The 14714-nt window shown below is 58.5% G+C and overlaps 1 protein-coding gene across 2 annotated transcripts in view; it reads right to left on the bottom strand.

The window, feature by feature from the left end:
* ASS1 (argininosuccinate synthase 1) overlaps nucleotides 1-14714 on the bottom strand; it is a 51269-nt gene that overhangs the window by 14518 nt on the left and 22037 nt on the right. Inside the window, exons 8-12 of one of the 2 annotated variants that reach the window (XM_045883346.3) lie at nucleotides 13257-13327; nucleotides 12670-12700; nucleotides 7385-7475; nucleotides 4495-4579; nucleotides 3832-3896 (exon numbers count right to left, since the gene is read on the bottom strand). In XM_045883346.3, the coding sequence (XP_045739302.1) occupies nucleotides 3832-3896; nucleotides 4495-4579; nucleotides 7385-7475; nucleotides 12670-12700; nucleotides 13257-13327 (343 nt within the window). The remainder of the gene's footprint in view (nucleotides 1-3831; nucleotides 3897-4494; nucleotides 4580-7384; nucleotides 7476-12669; nucleotides 12701-13256; nucleotides 13328-14714) is intronic. The other variant, XM_064580121.1, reaches the window with a different exon arrangement.

Raw genomic sequence — 14714 nt, 5'->3', positions numbered from 1 at the left:
GACAACAGACATCTTCATAGCGACATGCACAGCGGCTCCGAGTGTCTATTTTCATCTCCCCGTGTTTACAGGAAAAAGACAGAGGTGTCAGTGGTTCTCTGCAGAGCAGCTTCAATCACACCATAATTACTGCCAAGGGGGGGATGGGGAAAAAGGCAAGGAGTTGGGGGGTGGGGGAGTGAGTGGACCAAGGAGGAAGAGGTGGGGACCAAAACATTGCTGCAGCTTAAATCCGTCTCCTCTGTTCCTGAGGCTGCCGGGTTAACCGGATGGTATGATTTGGCAGAACGGAGTGGGATCCGCCAATCTGCTGGGGTCTGGGTCGGGGTGGGGTGGGCGTTAGGGCAGCTGGACCAGAGGCTCTGGTCCTTTGGGAAAGCAGTATCCAGAGGGAGATATCTGGAAAGGCCCGGAGAAGGGAGGTTGGCTGGAGCTCAAGGGCTCCCCTCTTGGGTACTAGGGCCAAGGATGGAGGCGGTTGCCATGGTGATGGGGAGGCAAGTCATGGTGGGTCTCTAGCCATCCTCTATGTTCCTGGTGCCCGGCAGGCCCAGCCCTGGGATCAGGGTGGGCCTCTGGGGGTACAGACATCTTTGTTTCATAGCTCTCCCTCTACTCTCCATCTGGAACATTCCATCTGAGCAGAGCCTCTGGGAGGCCTGGACAGGTGGGCAGGCAGGTGGGTAAATGGGCGGGCAGCCCTTGCTTCTTCTTCGCCAGAAAGTGGAGGAGTCAGGAGGAAGTGAGATAGGACGGGAGAGTGGGAGACAGATGGGAAGGGTGGAGGAGAGAGGGACAGGGAGGGAAGAGGAGAAGCAGGCAATGAGGAGGAGGGGGAGGGAGTCCGCCGAGGGAAGAGGCAGCGGCAGGCAGAGGTGAGACCAGCAGGGACAGGGCTGGGAGCTAAGGAGAGAGCCAAGCTGGCTAGAGAAGGAGGGAGAAGGTGAGCAGAAGGACAGGCGCTGGCTCCTTCCCCGCTTCCCTCCTGCCTGCCCTGGCCCCCCTTCTCCTCCCCACTGATTTCATTTACTTCACTTAATTAGCCCCCCTCCAGAGTTAAAAAGATAATGTGATAATGACGATGTGAACAGCCACAATACAGCAAAAACTACTCCATCTGCAGCTTCCCCAGCCCCCTGCCCCTCTGACCCCATGACCACCCCAGACTCAGGGCACTAACACTGCCCAACTCCCTACCCAACTCCCCCCTGCTCCCCCCCCCAAAAAAAACAAGCCCTTTAACGAATTTCAATTATGAGCTTTGTAAAATCAATACAAATGACATTTTCCCCTTGTACACGGAGGTACGGACAATAGCGTCTTCCTGCTCTGCCCTCAATATCATTGACAATTAACAGCTTCTCCCATTACTGTAGACAATAACAACCGTGGTGTGTGGACATCCCCAACACCCTCATTTACTGCCCCTGCTCATTCTTCCTCACGACGAATTACTCGGAGCGGAGACATAAAAACAGGACACCACCCTAAAATCATGAAGCAACCTTCCTCTCTCACCCCTCTGACCCAAGTAAGAAAACAGGCAAATTACAACTTCCAGAGGGAAGATCACCTAGTCTCGCGCCACCTTTGATAGTCGGAGCCACAGAGAGGGAAAGCAATGTGCTAAGGTCACACAGCAAGTTCTTGGGAGTCTGAATCCTGATTGTCTCCCCCAAAGACTGTACAACCCTCTGGCTAAATTCCACGCATGTAGGGACCGCCCCCGCAGGTACACACAGAGTACCTGGGCACTGTGAAGGCCGTGCTCCAGGAACCATGGGTTAGAAGCCAAGGGGGTCAGAGCTGACTGCTAATCTCAAGGCTCTGAACTTCTGGGGTGATGATGCCCCCCCAGTTCTGGGGAAAAGGTAGTAGTCTATCATCCAGAGCTCTCTGTATTTGGTCCACACAACAACCCATTCCACAGATGAAGAAGCTGAGGCTCTAGGAGGCTAAGTTGCTTTTCTAGTGGTGATGGGGCCAAGACGGGGGCTCACATCTGCCACCAGAGCCCAGACTCTCTACATGTGCCTCCCTCTGGCTCCAGGGGCCCAGCCCCCATCAGACCTAACGGGCCACTTGGGGTGCCCCCTACCTTCTCTCCTAATCTCCCAGACTGTTCCTGCTCCACCCTCTTTATTCCACATCTACCAGCTGAAGCCTAGTCTCCTGTCACATCCTCCAGGAAGCCTTCTTGGCATAACCTCGTTCAGGCCTTTATCACCACCCCCTTCAGTTCATGTTTACTTGACCCTCCTAACCAGCAGGATGGCATTTCAAGGAGTGACCTCAGGCCGGTCCTTACCTTGGAAGGCAATTCATTTTCACCACAAGTGCCAATCTTGGTCGGTTGGTAATAACTATCCGCAATTAGTGATGGCGCGGGAAGGGCAGCCAGCAGGTGCCACCGAGGACACTTCTGAGCCACACTGAGCTCCCAGATGGCACAGCCTGCCTCTGACCTTTCAGCCTGCCCCTGGGGCCGCTGCCATTTATGGGGCACATCCCCTGCACCAGACCCCACTATCAAACATGGGCTGGAACTGGATCTACCCCACCCCAGAGTTCTAGCTCTTAGCCTCCACTCTGTGCCTCTGGGGGTCTGGGCATCAGTCCCGGCCTCGGTTTCCCCTTCTGTAAAATGAGGGTGCTGGTCTGTGGCTTGGTCCCCCGAGGTCCCCCCTTGGCCTGCCTTGCATGATTTACATTGTGTTGTCTCCCAAGGGCAGACTGAGACAAAGGGACATTTAATCAGATGTTAATACAGGTAAGAGGCAAAGGTGTAAGCCAGGACAAAAGGGAGCAGCTAATTAGTTATATTGTTCTGACAAGGCCTTCCCCAAGAGTTTCAATTAGGTTGCTTCTCGTCATAGTAGCTGTGTTGAGGAGGAAAAGAACAAGAAAAATCACAGGAAAGAGGCAAAGTGGCCCCACACCTTTTGAGACAAATCCAAACAGGTCAGAGCTGGAAGGATCTGACCTCCACCCCGGGGCCCACCACATCACACTTGGGGAAATGGGGCCCAGAGGTGACAAGTCAGGTAAGTGAGGACCCCCGCTTCCTGTTGCCGGGACCAGCACCCTGTTCTAAGGGTGCTAAATCTGGTGGCCATCAGCTCTCTGGATAGGAGATCCCCCTGGGGAAACTGAGTCCGGGAGGGGCGGGTGTGGTCTGATGACCCGGCGAGGGACCGACAGAAAACCACAGGGCTCTGGTTAGTAAGAGAAGATAGAGGCACCTGCTTGGTTGGGGACCAAACCTCTTTTCACTCCCGGCCCAGCTGGAGGCGGCAACAGGCCTGGCAGCCTAGGGGAGGTGGCATCTGCTGCACACAGAGGCAGAGCCCCGGCCAGCCTGTGCCATGCTGGACCCTGGGACAGGCCCTGGCCAGCTCCCACCACCAGCACAGCCCACAGCGCCCACCCCCCACGGGATTCCTGCCCTGTGGGGCCGGCCGCTTCCTCAAAGCAGCCTTTATGACTGTGAAATCGGCCCTGCGTGGTCGGCCTCCAAACCTGCCCAACCCGCCCGGGGCACAGGACAGCCTGACCTCCAGGCCTGTCCCCCGCCTCCCCTCTCCTCCGAGCCCCTCCTGGACCCCCGGGTTCCTCCTCGCGCTCTTGGGACAGCGCTTCTCATCATGCCCTTGAGAGTCAGTGGCAAAGGGCCCACTGTCCCCACCTCACAGGGGAGAAACTGAGTCCGGTGGGGGAAGGAACGTGTCCAAAGTCACCCATGTAGCAACACCCGAACGGGATGGGAATCTGAGGGGCCTCTGGGGTCTCTGGGAGCTGAGACACGCCCCCAAGGGTGGTGAGCAGACTCACCTCGGGACTTCATCCCAATGAAACGGTTCTCCACGATGTCAATGCGGCCAATGCCGTGCTTGCCCCTGTGGGGAGAACGGGTCCCTTAGAACCACATGCTGCCACAAGGAATCGAGTCAGACGCCACCCACCTGGCTGGGCTCTCAGCTGCAGGACGCCAGAGCCTACGCGCAGGGCGTCAGGCACCATCCCAGGACCCAAGATGCAAAGGACCTTGGAGCCAGGTCACCTGCTTCCACTGCCCACTGTACACTTGGGGAAACAGACCCAGAGAGGGAAAGGATTGCCAGGGTCACACAGGGAGTTGGCAACTTCTGTTGCCTCTGTCCTGGGGCCTTGCAGGGCACCAGCCCTCCCCACTGCTCATCTTTCCTGTTACCTGGGTCTCAGGTCTGGCAGAAAGCTCAGAAGCTCTAGTTGGACTGTCCCTAGGGGCAGTAGACCCCCGGGGGGGTGGGGGGTGGTGGTATTAACCTTCCAAGGCTGAAGGCCACCAGAGGCTCCCATCAGACCAGGAGACCCAGTGCCTGTGAGCCCCACCGAGGCTGCCTGTCCCCCGTAGCCCCTGAGCCTCAGGCCCAGACGCGAGGCACAATGGCCTGTGACAGCGAGGGCCCGAGGGGGCGGTTTCCCAGGAGGCCGGGCCAGGCTGTGGGCACTCACGCGACTTCATTCAGGTACACGAAGAGCTCCAGGGACGTGCGGTGGGTGGTGCCGTCCTTGACGTTGGTCACCTTCACCGGGACCCCTAGGGCGGGAGGAGAGGGCAGTGGGCCTGCGGGCTGCCACCCCGCCCTCTCCCTCCGCCCGCAACGCCTTAAATGGATCTGACAGATATGGACTCCAAATGACTCTTTGAAAAGCCCTGTGCAGGTTGGGGCCTGCTGGAGGGGGAGAAGGGGCGAGAACGCCCCCCAGCATGAAAGGGCAAATGCAATAAAAACGCGCCCCCCACCCTCCCCATTCTCTCTGTCCCTTTTGCATTTAGGGGCTGTGAAATTGGAACCAGCCCTGAACTAATTAAATTTCACGCTCCACCATTGTCTTACGCCGGGGCACCTTCTGTCCCACCAGCTACCCAGGCCGCCTGGCCGAGGTGCGGCGGAGCTCGTGCTCGTGCGCGCGCCTGCATGCACGCACACGCACGCCCGCGCGCCCGCCCTCGCAGCCCCCTGCACGTCTGCCGGCTGGACCCCCGCGCCCCCCGCCGCCCCGCCCCCCGGACCGCCGCAGCCCGCCGATGGCCGCGGGGAAGCGGTGCCCGCTCCCGCGGGCGAGGCGTCGGTGAATTCTGAGAAGTCGGGTCTCGGGTGGCAGGAGGGCAGGAGGGAGGAGGCCTCGGCTCGGCTCGGGGGGGGCAGGGCCTAGTCAAGGGGGGTGGCAGGGAGGGGGGGGCAGTGGGTGGGTTCAGGGTTGACTTTGAATAGCAAGGGGCACTTTCTCGAGCGGTGTGAAATGAGCAATAAATGTATTAGGGGGCTAACAAGAGAGCTGTAACAGTGACAAAGGAAAGCTGTTCAAAGTTGGCGGATAATCCCCCACCCATCTGCCCAGCTCATTACCATGTAGCCAGCGACCGGGTGCCAATCAGGTCTCAATAGCGGCTTTCGGGTCTTTATTAGCCAGGCGCCGCTTGGAGGGGCTTCCCTCAAGGCGCTGTCACCTCGCCATTCTTCACCCCCATTTCCAGGGGTTTTATAACTTGGTTGTAAATTGCTATTAAATGTAAGTCTGCCCAATAATGAACCTTAAGCCCCTCTCGCCACTGCCCCCCTCTCCCCTCTCCCTTTCTCTCCCTCCCCGTCCTATTATGGCCGTGGTCGGGGCCTGCCCCAGAGAGGGGCTGACATTGTTGGTGCTGCTGCCGGAGAAAGCCTCTTAGCCTTTAAAATAGTTAATAATTAGATTAAAACTTCAAATAAATTAACTAGAGGGTGAATGGGAGTAGTCGGGGACGGCTCCTCCCGTCTATTTTTTTTTTTTTTCCAGACGGTCCCCAAATCATTAAAATGGATCACGTTTCTTCTCCGGTTCAGCCCTTGGGGCTGCCCTATTTCTGGAGGAAAGGCTGCCAGAGCCTTGTGTCTGGGACCCCCGCTGCCTCCTGCCTGCCTCCCACCTTCACCCAGGCTCCCCCCACCCCCGGGGCGGGGGGGACCTGCCGGAGGTGCTGCCCGGGGCCATCCCGCCTGAAGATGCCCGGCACCTGCAGACCAGGCCCGGGTCAGACAGAGTGGGCACTCGGGGCTCCAGCTCCGTCAGGGGCCTCAGCCCATGGGCCCTTTGGTCCCCAAGTGGTGTGAAATTCAAGGGTTTGAATAGATGGGGGGAGCAATGGAGATGCCCACTTGCTTGGCCAGGCTCTCGGGAAAGGCCAGGAATATTCAAGCACTAATAGACTCTGCTTCCCCCCGCCCCCACCTCACTCTGCACACCATACTTGACACCTCTGAGCATCATTTCCACGACCTATTTTAGGGGCAAGTGAGCCTGAGGCCCAGAGGGGTGAAGTTGGTTGTCAAGGTCACACCAGCATGAGTGAGGACAGGGATCTGCCCCTTCCCCATCCTCGGTCCCTGAGGTGCCCTGGGAGGGGCAGAGTCCCTCTCCCTCTGCTCTGGTCCAGCCGGGGCAGCCGCCTTGTGGATGGACTGTCCAGCCTCCTTGTCTAGGCTTGGGATGCCCTCACGCCCCCTCTTGGATCCTCCAGCTCCTGCCTAGCACCACCTCCTCCAGGAAGCCTCCCTGATTTCTGTAGCTGTCAGGACAGGTCTTCTCCTTGGGTGCCCTGAGCCCTTACTCTGAGCCTGGTCCTGCCCCTCTCATCACCAGGCTCACCTTGCCTTCCCCTCTGTCCTCCATGGCAAGAGGTGTGCCTGGTGCCAGGCTCAGGACTGGGCACTTGGGCCAGGCCAGCAAACATGTCTTGTTGATAGCAGCGAAGATAAGGAGATCAGGATACCCATCCACGGCCAAAGGGAGCAAAAGCACTGGCAGTTTTGAGTTCGGGGTAAAGGGGTGGGGTACGGCGTAGGACCAGCTGAGGCGTTAGCTGGGGGATCAGAGGGGCCCCTGAGGCCGGCTCTCTAAGACCCACCGTTTACTGAGCACCTCCTTGGTGCCAGGATCCTCTACAGGACGCATCCCTTACAGACCACATTCTCCATCATGAAAATGCCAGGCAGCAGGTGCTTCTATCCCCAGTTTACCGAAGAGGACACTGAGGCCCACGAAAGCTGAGTGACTGTCCAAACTCCCAAAGCCACTGGCAAGTGACCACTTAGGGACTGGAATGCTCTCACTCCAGACCTGGTGCCCACGACCCCATGTGATGGGCAGCTGAGGATGCTTTCCTCTCAAATCTGGAGGCTTCTATGGACCACGCCATCCGGGGAAGGAGGTGGTTGGGAGCCCCTGAAGCCCCTGCCTGAGCTCTGGCTTCCAGAAACACAGGAGGGATGCAATGGGCTCGTGCCCAGGCTCCCAGGCAGAGGGGAGAGGAGCCAGGGCCCCAAGAGCCCACTCCCTCGAGTTCTGACAGGTGGGCACCTACCTTTCTTGAACTCGATCTCAAGGATGTCAGGGCTGTTGGGGGCTTTGGCGGGGTCCTGGGTCTTTGTGTAGAGGCCCGGAGGCGCTTGGTTCTGACAAAAGACAGAAAGAAGTTGGAGGATGGGGTGTCCAGAGCCAAGCCATACCCCGCCAGTCCCCGCACATCCTGTGCTCCACCTCCCGCAGAGATCTGCACCCCTTCCCCAGAACCAGGGGTCTGTGGCACCTGCCGCCACCTGGCACAGACCCGTGGGCCTCCCAGCCCCCAGCCCTGAGCTGGCCTTGCTTGCCAGGGGCCTGGGAAACAAAGGGCTCGAGAAATCAGACAATTTTTCCCCTCAACTTGATCTCATCTTTTTCTTCGACGCCCCCACAGCTGGAGGTAGAATAGCAGCAGAGGAACAAGTCAGGCAAGAAAAGTGTGAGTTTGGAGGAGCGAGGCAGGAGCGGGCTTCCCGGGAGCGGGTGCTCGCTCTCCCAGGCGCGGAGAAATGGGGTTTATTCTGCACTGACCGCAAAGCTAATGACTGCGCGTGACCCCAGCAGGTGCTCTGGCGAGCCGAGCCGTCCCCGGGGTCCTCGAGGTTAATACTCATGGGGAGAAAAGAGAAGAGCAAAGCAAAAACCCATTTGAAAACACATCAACCTTTATGTATATTTTTCCTTGGGCGTGTTGGAAAATGGGCCTCTCGTCTTGATGCAGGGGACAGAGGGGGCCGCTGGCTGCCTGGGGCTCTCCAAAGTCCCTCCTGGCTCCCGAAGCCCAAGGCCCTGGGCTCCCCGCCACCCCCCAGCTGCGCTCGGACCCTGGCCACCCAGGGGAAAAGGGGGAGGCCTCTCGGCCTGACTGCTCCGGTCTCTCCTGTGGGCACCTCGGGGCCCAGCTGTTTCCACCTGGGACACCCCAGGACATGCCATTCTTAAATCTTTGCTCTCGAGACCCTGTGGACATTCACGTGCCACTTCCCATCTGCAGCTTCTTTTGGGTTCTCAGCAGCCCTGTTTGGTAAGAAGGTCAAGTGCTGTCACCCTATCTATAGATGAAGAAATACAGGTTGAGGGGGAATGACTCCCCCATTCTCCACCGTGAGTTCTGTGCAGGCCGGGACCCGGCACAGGGCAGGAAACCCCGAGGCCGGCCACAGATATGTGCTGGATTTTAGAGTGGTGGAAAATATCCTCCAAGCCAGGAAGTCAAATTCCCCAGCTGCGGGGCCTTGGCCAAGTTGCCTTGCTTCCTTGGGCTTGTTTTCCTCACCTGCAAAATGGGGAAAGGATACCTGCCCTTGACTTTCTTACACCTTAAACATATAGATGGTTTTTATGGTTTTTACTGGACATGAACATTACCCAAGAAAATGCCAGGGAAGACGGGTGCGAGCCGTAACCTGCTCTGCAGGTGGGGACTACAGCTGGAACGGACTCCTGGTGGTGCCTGCCTCCCAGAAGGGCCCCCCCCCCGCCCCCAGGAGGGGTGGCTTGCAGAAGTGCCTTGGATCCCTCACCTGTGGTCACTTTGCTTGTTGGCTCTATGTCCGGGTGACCAGCCATCCTGGTTCTTGCACCCCTAGGCACCCCTCAGTCCTGGGCAAGGGCGATGGTTGGTCCTACTATAGCTCTACTCCTGAGCTCAGACGGGCCTGTGGTGGACCCGGCACCTCCAGAGTGCTGTGTGACGTGGGACCAGCAGCATCCCTTCATCTGTTTCATTTTTGGGGTGTGAATAAGGACCTAGAACTGGCCTCAAAGACAGACTCAAACAGGGAGAGGGTCCTTAGGGACCCTATGCCCAAAGCCTCCACGGACCAGATGGAAAACCAAGGCCAAAGAAGTGGCTTGACCAAACCATGTTGCCTGTCCCCAGCAGTGTGGGAGCCCCACTGTGTGGGCACTCTGGACTCCCTGTTCTGTGCTCTTTCCATCACCCCCTGCTGTTTCCCAGCTGCTCTAGAAATCTACGGGCTGCTCAGCGCAAGGGCTTTGGCCAGTGACAGTCAGCATCATTAACGATGGGGACAGGCTTCAGGTGGTTTCGGAGAAATGCCCGGCTCCCCAGGCCCGGCTGGGTCCTGCCAACCACTGTATTCCTTGGGCACAGACAGGCCCGATGACCAACCATCCCTGGCCAAAAGGCAAAGTGAACCAGGGTTTGGGCCTCTGGGTGTCCAACGTGACTCCACGGCCCCTTTCCCCGCCTGCCAGGGTAGGGGGGGCCTTACCGGCCCCCAGTGCAGGATGAACTCAAAGCAGGGTTCCAGCGCTGAGAGTCCCCACTCCCTCACCCACGGCTCCTTCCTCCCACCTCCACCTGCGCTGCCTGACCTTCTCCCGCCACCCTTCTCCACGAAGCCCCAAACGGAGGATGAGATGGCTTGCCCTTGGGAGGAGAGAGGAGGTGGGCAGACGCGCAGGGCGGGCGATCCGTACTCCACGGTGCAAGCCAGAGGCAGCTGGTGTGGTTTCTGACACCCTGACAGCGCCCATTAAATAAAATAACTAAATAGAAATAAAGTGACATTTGCTTTGCATTCCGAGGTGGCTGGGCGCCTGCCTTCTTTTTACTCTCCCTCCTAAAAGCCCAGTTCAAATGACAAATAGTTTGTTGCTGAGTATCAATACCATCTATTTATCCATCCCAGCGGGAGGGCTCACTTCCAATGTCATCTGGGGGGGGGGGGGGCTGGGGGGAGGGAAGAGAGGGAAGAAAAAAAGAGAGAGAAAAAGTGGGGGGTGGGTGGGGGGAGAGGACGAAAGAAAGCATGAAACAGGGCCGAGAAGGAGAAATTGGAAGCAAATGGCCCATGAACTAAACCATGATGTAGAGGCATGATCGATGCTGCAAATGGTTTATTCATCCATCAGATATGGCGGGCCGGCGACTGAATGAACTCTTTCACTGTGTGCCCTATGAAGTTAAAGCAAGTAAATTTCTATCTTTCTTCGCATTAGCTGCCTCATTGCCCTTCAATCAGCCCTCACGGAGGCAGAAAATGGCTCCACCATCTGCCTTCAGACCCTCCCTTCGGCAGGTCTCGGGGCTTTTTTTGGAGAGGGGGAGGGGGCACCGGTTCCCTTAAGCTCTGTCTCCCCATCTCCTCCCAAGGGGGCCAGGGCGGCGGGGGGGTGGGGTGGGGTGGGCGCAGGAGCTCTCTCTGCCTGGAGGGTAGCACCGGGCCCCTAGCGACTGTCTCCTTATCCCGGGGATCCGGAGGACGATGCCCACCATGCAGGGGGAGTCCCGGGATGCAAGGGAGTGTCCTGGAGTTTAGCTTGGGGGAGCCCCCTGACAAAGGAGGGCAGGCCCAGAAAGCCAGACCCTGGGTTCCTCAGCCTCACCCCCCACTTCTCAGTGGGAATGAGGTTTCCTCTCTCTCACACCCAGCCCAGCCCAGCCTTCCCGGCCAGAGGAGAGGGGTCCTGGGAGGATCTTGGCCCCTTCCTCCCCAGACAATCTTAGCCTGCCTGAGGAGGGAGAGAGGGACCCCTGGCTCCATCCAAGATTGAGGTGTAGGGATAGGCCGAGAGCTTTCTATGCTGCAGAAGGGAGGTGCTGTGGTTTCCCACTGTGTGCATGAGGAATCAGAGGCTCAGAAGGTTGGGTAACTTGCCCAAGAGTGCACAGCAATAAGGGGCAGCGTCAGGACGCAGACCCGTTTCTTATCTCGGGGTGACTGATGCATCAACCTTCCCACCTTGATCGGTGGCAGAATCCTTAAAAAGACACTCTTTAGCACTGACGCATCCATCCACTGCCCTCATGAGCCAGGAGGCCGGAGGGAAAGGACCTGCCCGGGGGTCACAGAGCCATCTGTGCCCCCACCACTGCCCCAGGGGCCGTGCCTCTGCTCCCCTAGTTCTGGTGAGAGTTCTACAGGCTGTTTGGAGGGGGGGGGTAGAGGGGACAGCCTGCCCGTGCACAGCTCCGCGTCTGCCAGGCTCAGCCTCCCCCGCCCCCCTTGGTGCTGACTGACTGGCTAATTAGGGGTGGCTGGCCTGAGTGTCGTGGGGTCAGCAGAGCATGAACTGGAAAAACCTGTGGCCAGCAGGCAGCAGCCCCATGGGGCCATCAGCCCCCAGGGGGCAAGGGTGCGGGCTCTCTTGAGTGACACGGTGGGGCAGAGTGGAGTGTGGGTGGGGGTGGGGGTGGGCAGGGAGTGAAACCACAGAGGCAGGAGGGCCAGCTCCCCAGAGAGATATGGGGTGCCCTGGGGGTGAGTCACTTCTCTGGGCCTTGGTTTCTTGGTTTCCTCGCCCATAAAATGAGGACGCATACTGCCAGGAGCCAAGGAAAGTAGGCCAAGAAAATGCTAAACCGAGGCCTGGTCCCAGAACCAGTGGCTGGTAGTTGTTCTATTATCACCAACACTGACCGGGAGGCCGGGTCCCTCCGGGAGCCATCCCAGGACCCCCGGGCAGGGCTCCAGCTCTCCCAGCCTCACCAACACCCCCAGGGCACCCTCCCCTCCAGCTGGCCTTCTTGGATCCCCCAGGCCCAGCTGCCCAAGCACACCCCCCTCCCCAAAAGCACACTTCTTCCCTAAAGTCAGACAAGCAGCCCACCCCACCCCCAAACCAGCCGAGCCAGGGAATGGAGACACGTTCCCTCAGGGACAAAGAGATTTTTCTCTTCCCAGGATAGATTTCGTCCTGCCGCACCCCCTCACCCCCCATCTCCCACGGTGGCAGGGGGAGATACAAAGAGAAACCCCCCAGGGAGAGAAATCCTAAACTTCAAACAGGGCCGAGGCCCAGCCTGGCCAGTCTTGGAGGCTGGGGACCGGGGATCAGGGCGGCCTGCCTCGGGCGGGTGTAGAGCACAAACCCAGACAAATGGGTCGGGAGGCTCTAATCTGTGCCACCCCCCACCCCACCCCACCCCATTGCGGCAGCCTCGGCCTGAGAGCTGGTGGGCACAGGCTGGGCCCTCCCACAAGTGTCTCATCTGCCTAATTGCTTCTTTATTGTCTTACAATCACACACTCTCTCCATGCTGCCCTGAAATATTTCCTTCCCCTATTCATCCCAGCAGCAATTAGAAAAAGAGTGCGGTGGGGGCGGGGGGGCGGTCTCAAAATGCAGCAGCATGGAGTAGGCAGGCGGAGGGGGGGGCCCGGCGGGGAGGATCGGGACGCAGGCAGGGCTCAGCCCCAGGCCCACACCCGGCCCCCGTGAAATTTCAAATTAGGCTACAATCACATCAGACAGCATCGGCACGGAGTAGCTACCACCAAAGACGGGCAGCCGGTTCACAGGAGACTGGGGGGTGGGGGTGGGGTGGCGGATTACCTTGGGGTTCTCCAGGATTCCAGCCTCGTAGCTGCAGGGGGAGAGGGAGGACAGGGGATCAGGTGGGGAGGGGCAGAGAGACACCCTCCCCCTCAACACGAGTCTGGTCTTCCCTTCTTTCTCTGCCCAAGCAGCTGCTGCCAACCCCGTCTGGAACATTCTGGGCCCACCACAGTTGGCTGTGGGAGCTGCAGTTTGCAAGAAAGAGCCTGGGACATTACCCTCCATCTTCTGGGGCACAGCCCCCGGGCTTCACATCTGGGGGGGACTTCACACATGCTGTTCTCCCTGCTTTAAACATTCTGCCCCCTGCACCTCGGCCAGTCAGTCCCTCCTCATCCTTGAAGTTTATATCTCAAATGTCACTTCCTATGAGAAGCCCTCCCGGATACCCAGCCAAGCCCAGGTGCCTATTATCTCACCCCCTGGCCCCTGGGAGCCCTGCAGCGAGCGAGCAGTGGCTGGGGGAGGGGTGGGGGAGGGGACCGCCACCAAGGCTACTACATCTGCTCTGCGGAGGCAGATGCTCCCGGAGGTGGGACAGGGCAGCGCACAGGTGGGACGCACAGGTGGGACGTCTTGCTTACCTGATGTGCATGAGGTTCTCGTCCATGCTCCACGGGTTCTTGGGGGTGACCGGGATGGGGATTCCGTGTTGCTGTGGGTGAGAAGTGACATGGGGCCGGCGTGAGGCAGCTTGAAGTTGGCCTGAGGGTCAGGCCCAGCTGCCTTGGTTTTCTTACAAGGCTGTGGACGTCCCGAAACTCTGGTCCTCATGCAGTCAAGACCGCCCCCCCACCCCCCTGGTGTCCTTTCTCTCCCCACACCCCCGGCTGCCTGGGGAATGAGTGAGGACTCCATTACTGGACATGCCCATGCAGAAACTACAAGATTGTGTGTCTGAGATGTCATGGGGTGGATACTGACCTTGGGGTTCCTTCCAGAAGATTCTCCAAATCTGTACTTCACAGGCCCTGAAGCACTAGAACGTGCCAAGCAGTGTGCCAGAGGCTTCCCACTTGCTGACCCCCCTCTGCAACCCTATAAGCTGGGGGCAGCAAGGGTCCAAACTTCCACTGTAGATCTCAACCAAGGCATCTGCGCCCACCCGGTACTTAATGTTGCCCCAGGGGAGGGGCTTCTAGCTCCTGGCACCGGTTTATGGCATCCACCTGACCCGTTCTGGGAGCCACCCCTCTCCCCCTGCCTGGCACAATCACCATGCACATCACTCTGCAACCCTCTAAAGAGCATCCCGGGTACATCCCGTACCCCCCTCTATCCTCTCCTAGTGGTTCTAATTATGTCTTGTCTCCCAAATGCTTCCATTGTTGAAGGAGAAAACTCATCCCAACCGAGACCCTGGGTCTGAAGGCTGTTGGCGATCACTCTGAAGGCCCACCTCACTCTGCCTTTTGGATTAAGGACAAGGCTGACCCCTTAGCCACCCCACGCTGCCGTGGCTTGACACCTGGTTGGAATCCAACACACACATTACATTCTGCTTTCCCCTCCCCTTGCTTATGGGGCACAGAAGCAGCTAAGTGGCCCAGCCAAGCCCCTGTGAGGCAGTGAGACCCGACACTTTGCTTCCCAAGCCCTTTTAGCACCTTGCCCCCCCTCCCCGCGGTCCTAGAACCTGGCCAGCCCCGGTCCCTGTAGCCCCCACCAGCATCACCCCGTCTCTCCCGATGGGGTTACCCTGATTTGCACTCTGTCCCACTACGGGAGGAGTCCAGACTCCTCCAGGTTTTCTTTACTACCACCTTAAAATTTCAAAATAAATGAAGATAAAACCTTCCAGCTGTTTTTTTTTAAGTTTTACCAGGGGAATTGCTTTAAAAGACAGTCCATATCTATTCTAGGATTTGCATACTCTTCATTTTAAACCACATGGGCAAACAGGAACACCTCATTTAGAGGGTGCTCAATGTTGGGGGGGCCACTCGCCTCCCCCCAGAGTTGCCAAGCCTCAAATGTACATGCTGCCTTTGGGCTCCCTCCAGGTAGAGGGGGCCAGGTGTGAGGACCAGGACCCCCTGCAG

This window comes from Mirounga angustirostris, unplaced genomic scaffold (genome assembly GCF_029215605.1).
Source record: "Mirounga angustirostris isolate CCGP_5_RB_7025 unplaced genomic scaffold, mMirAng1.0.hap1 SCAF_15, whole genome shotgun sequence".
Classification (NCBI taxonomy): Eukaryota; Metazoa; Chordata; class Mammalia; order Carnivora; family Phocidae; genus Mirounga; species Mirounga angustirostris.
This window is presented reverse-complemented; position numbering and strand designations above follow the sequence as displayed.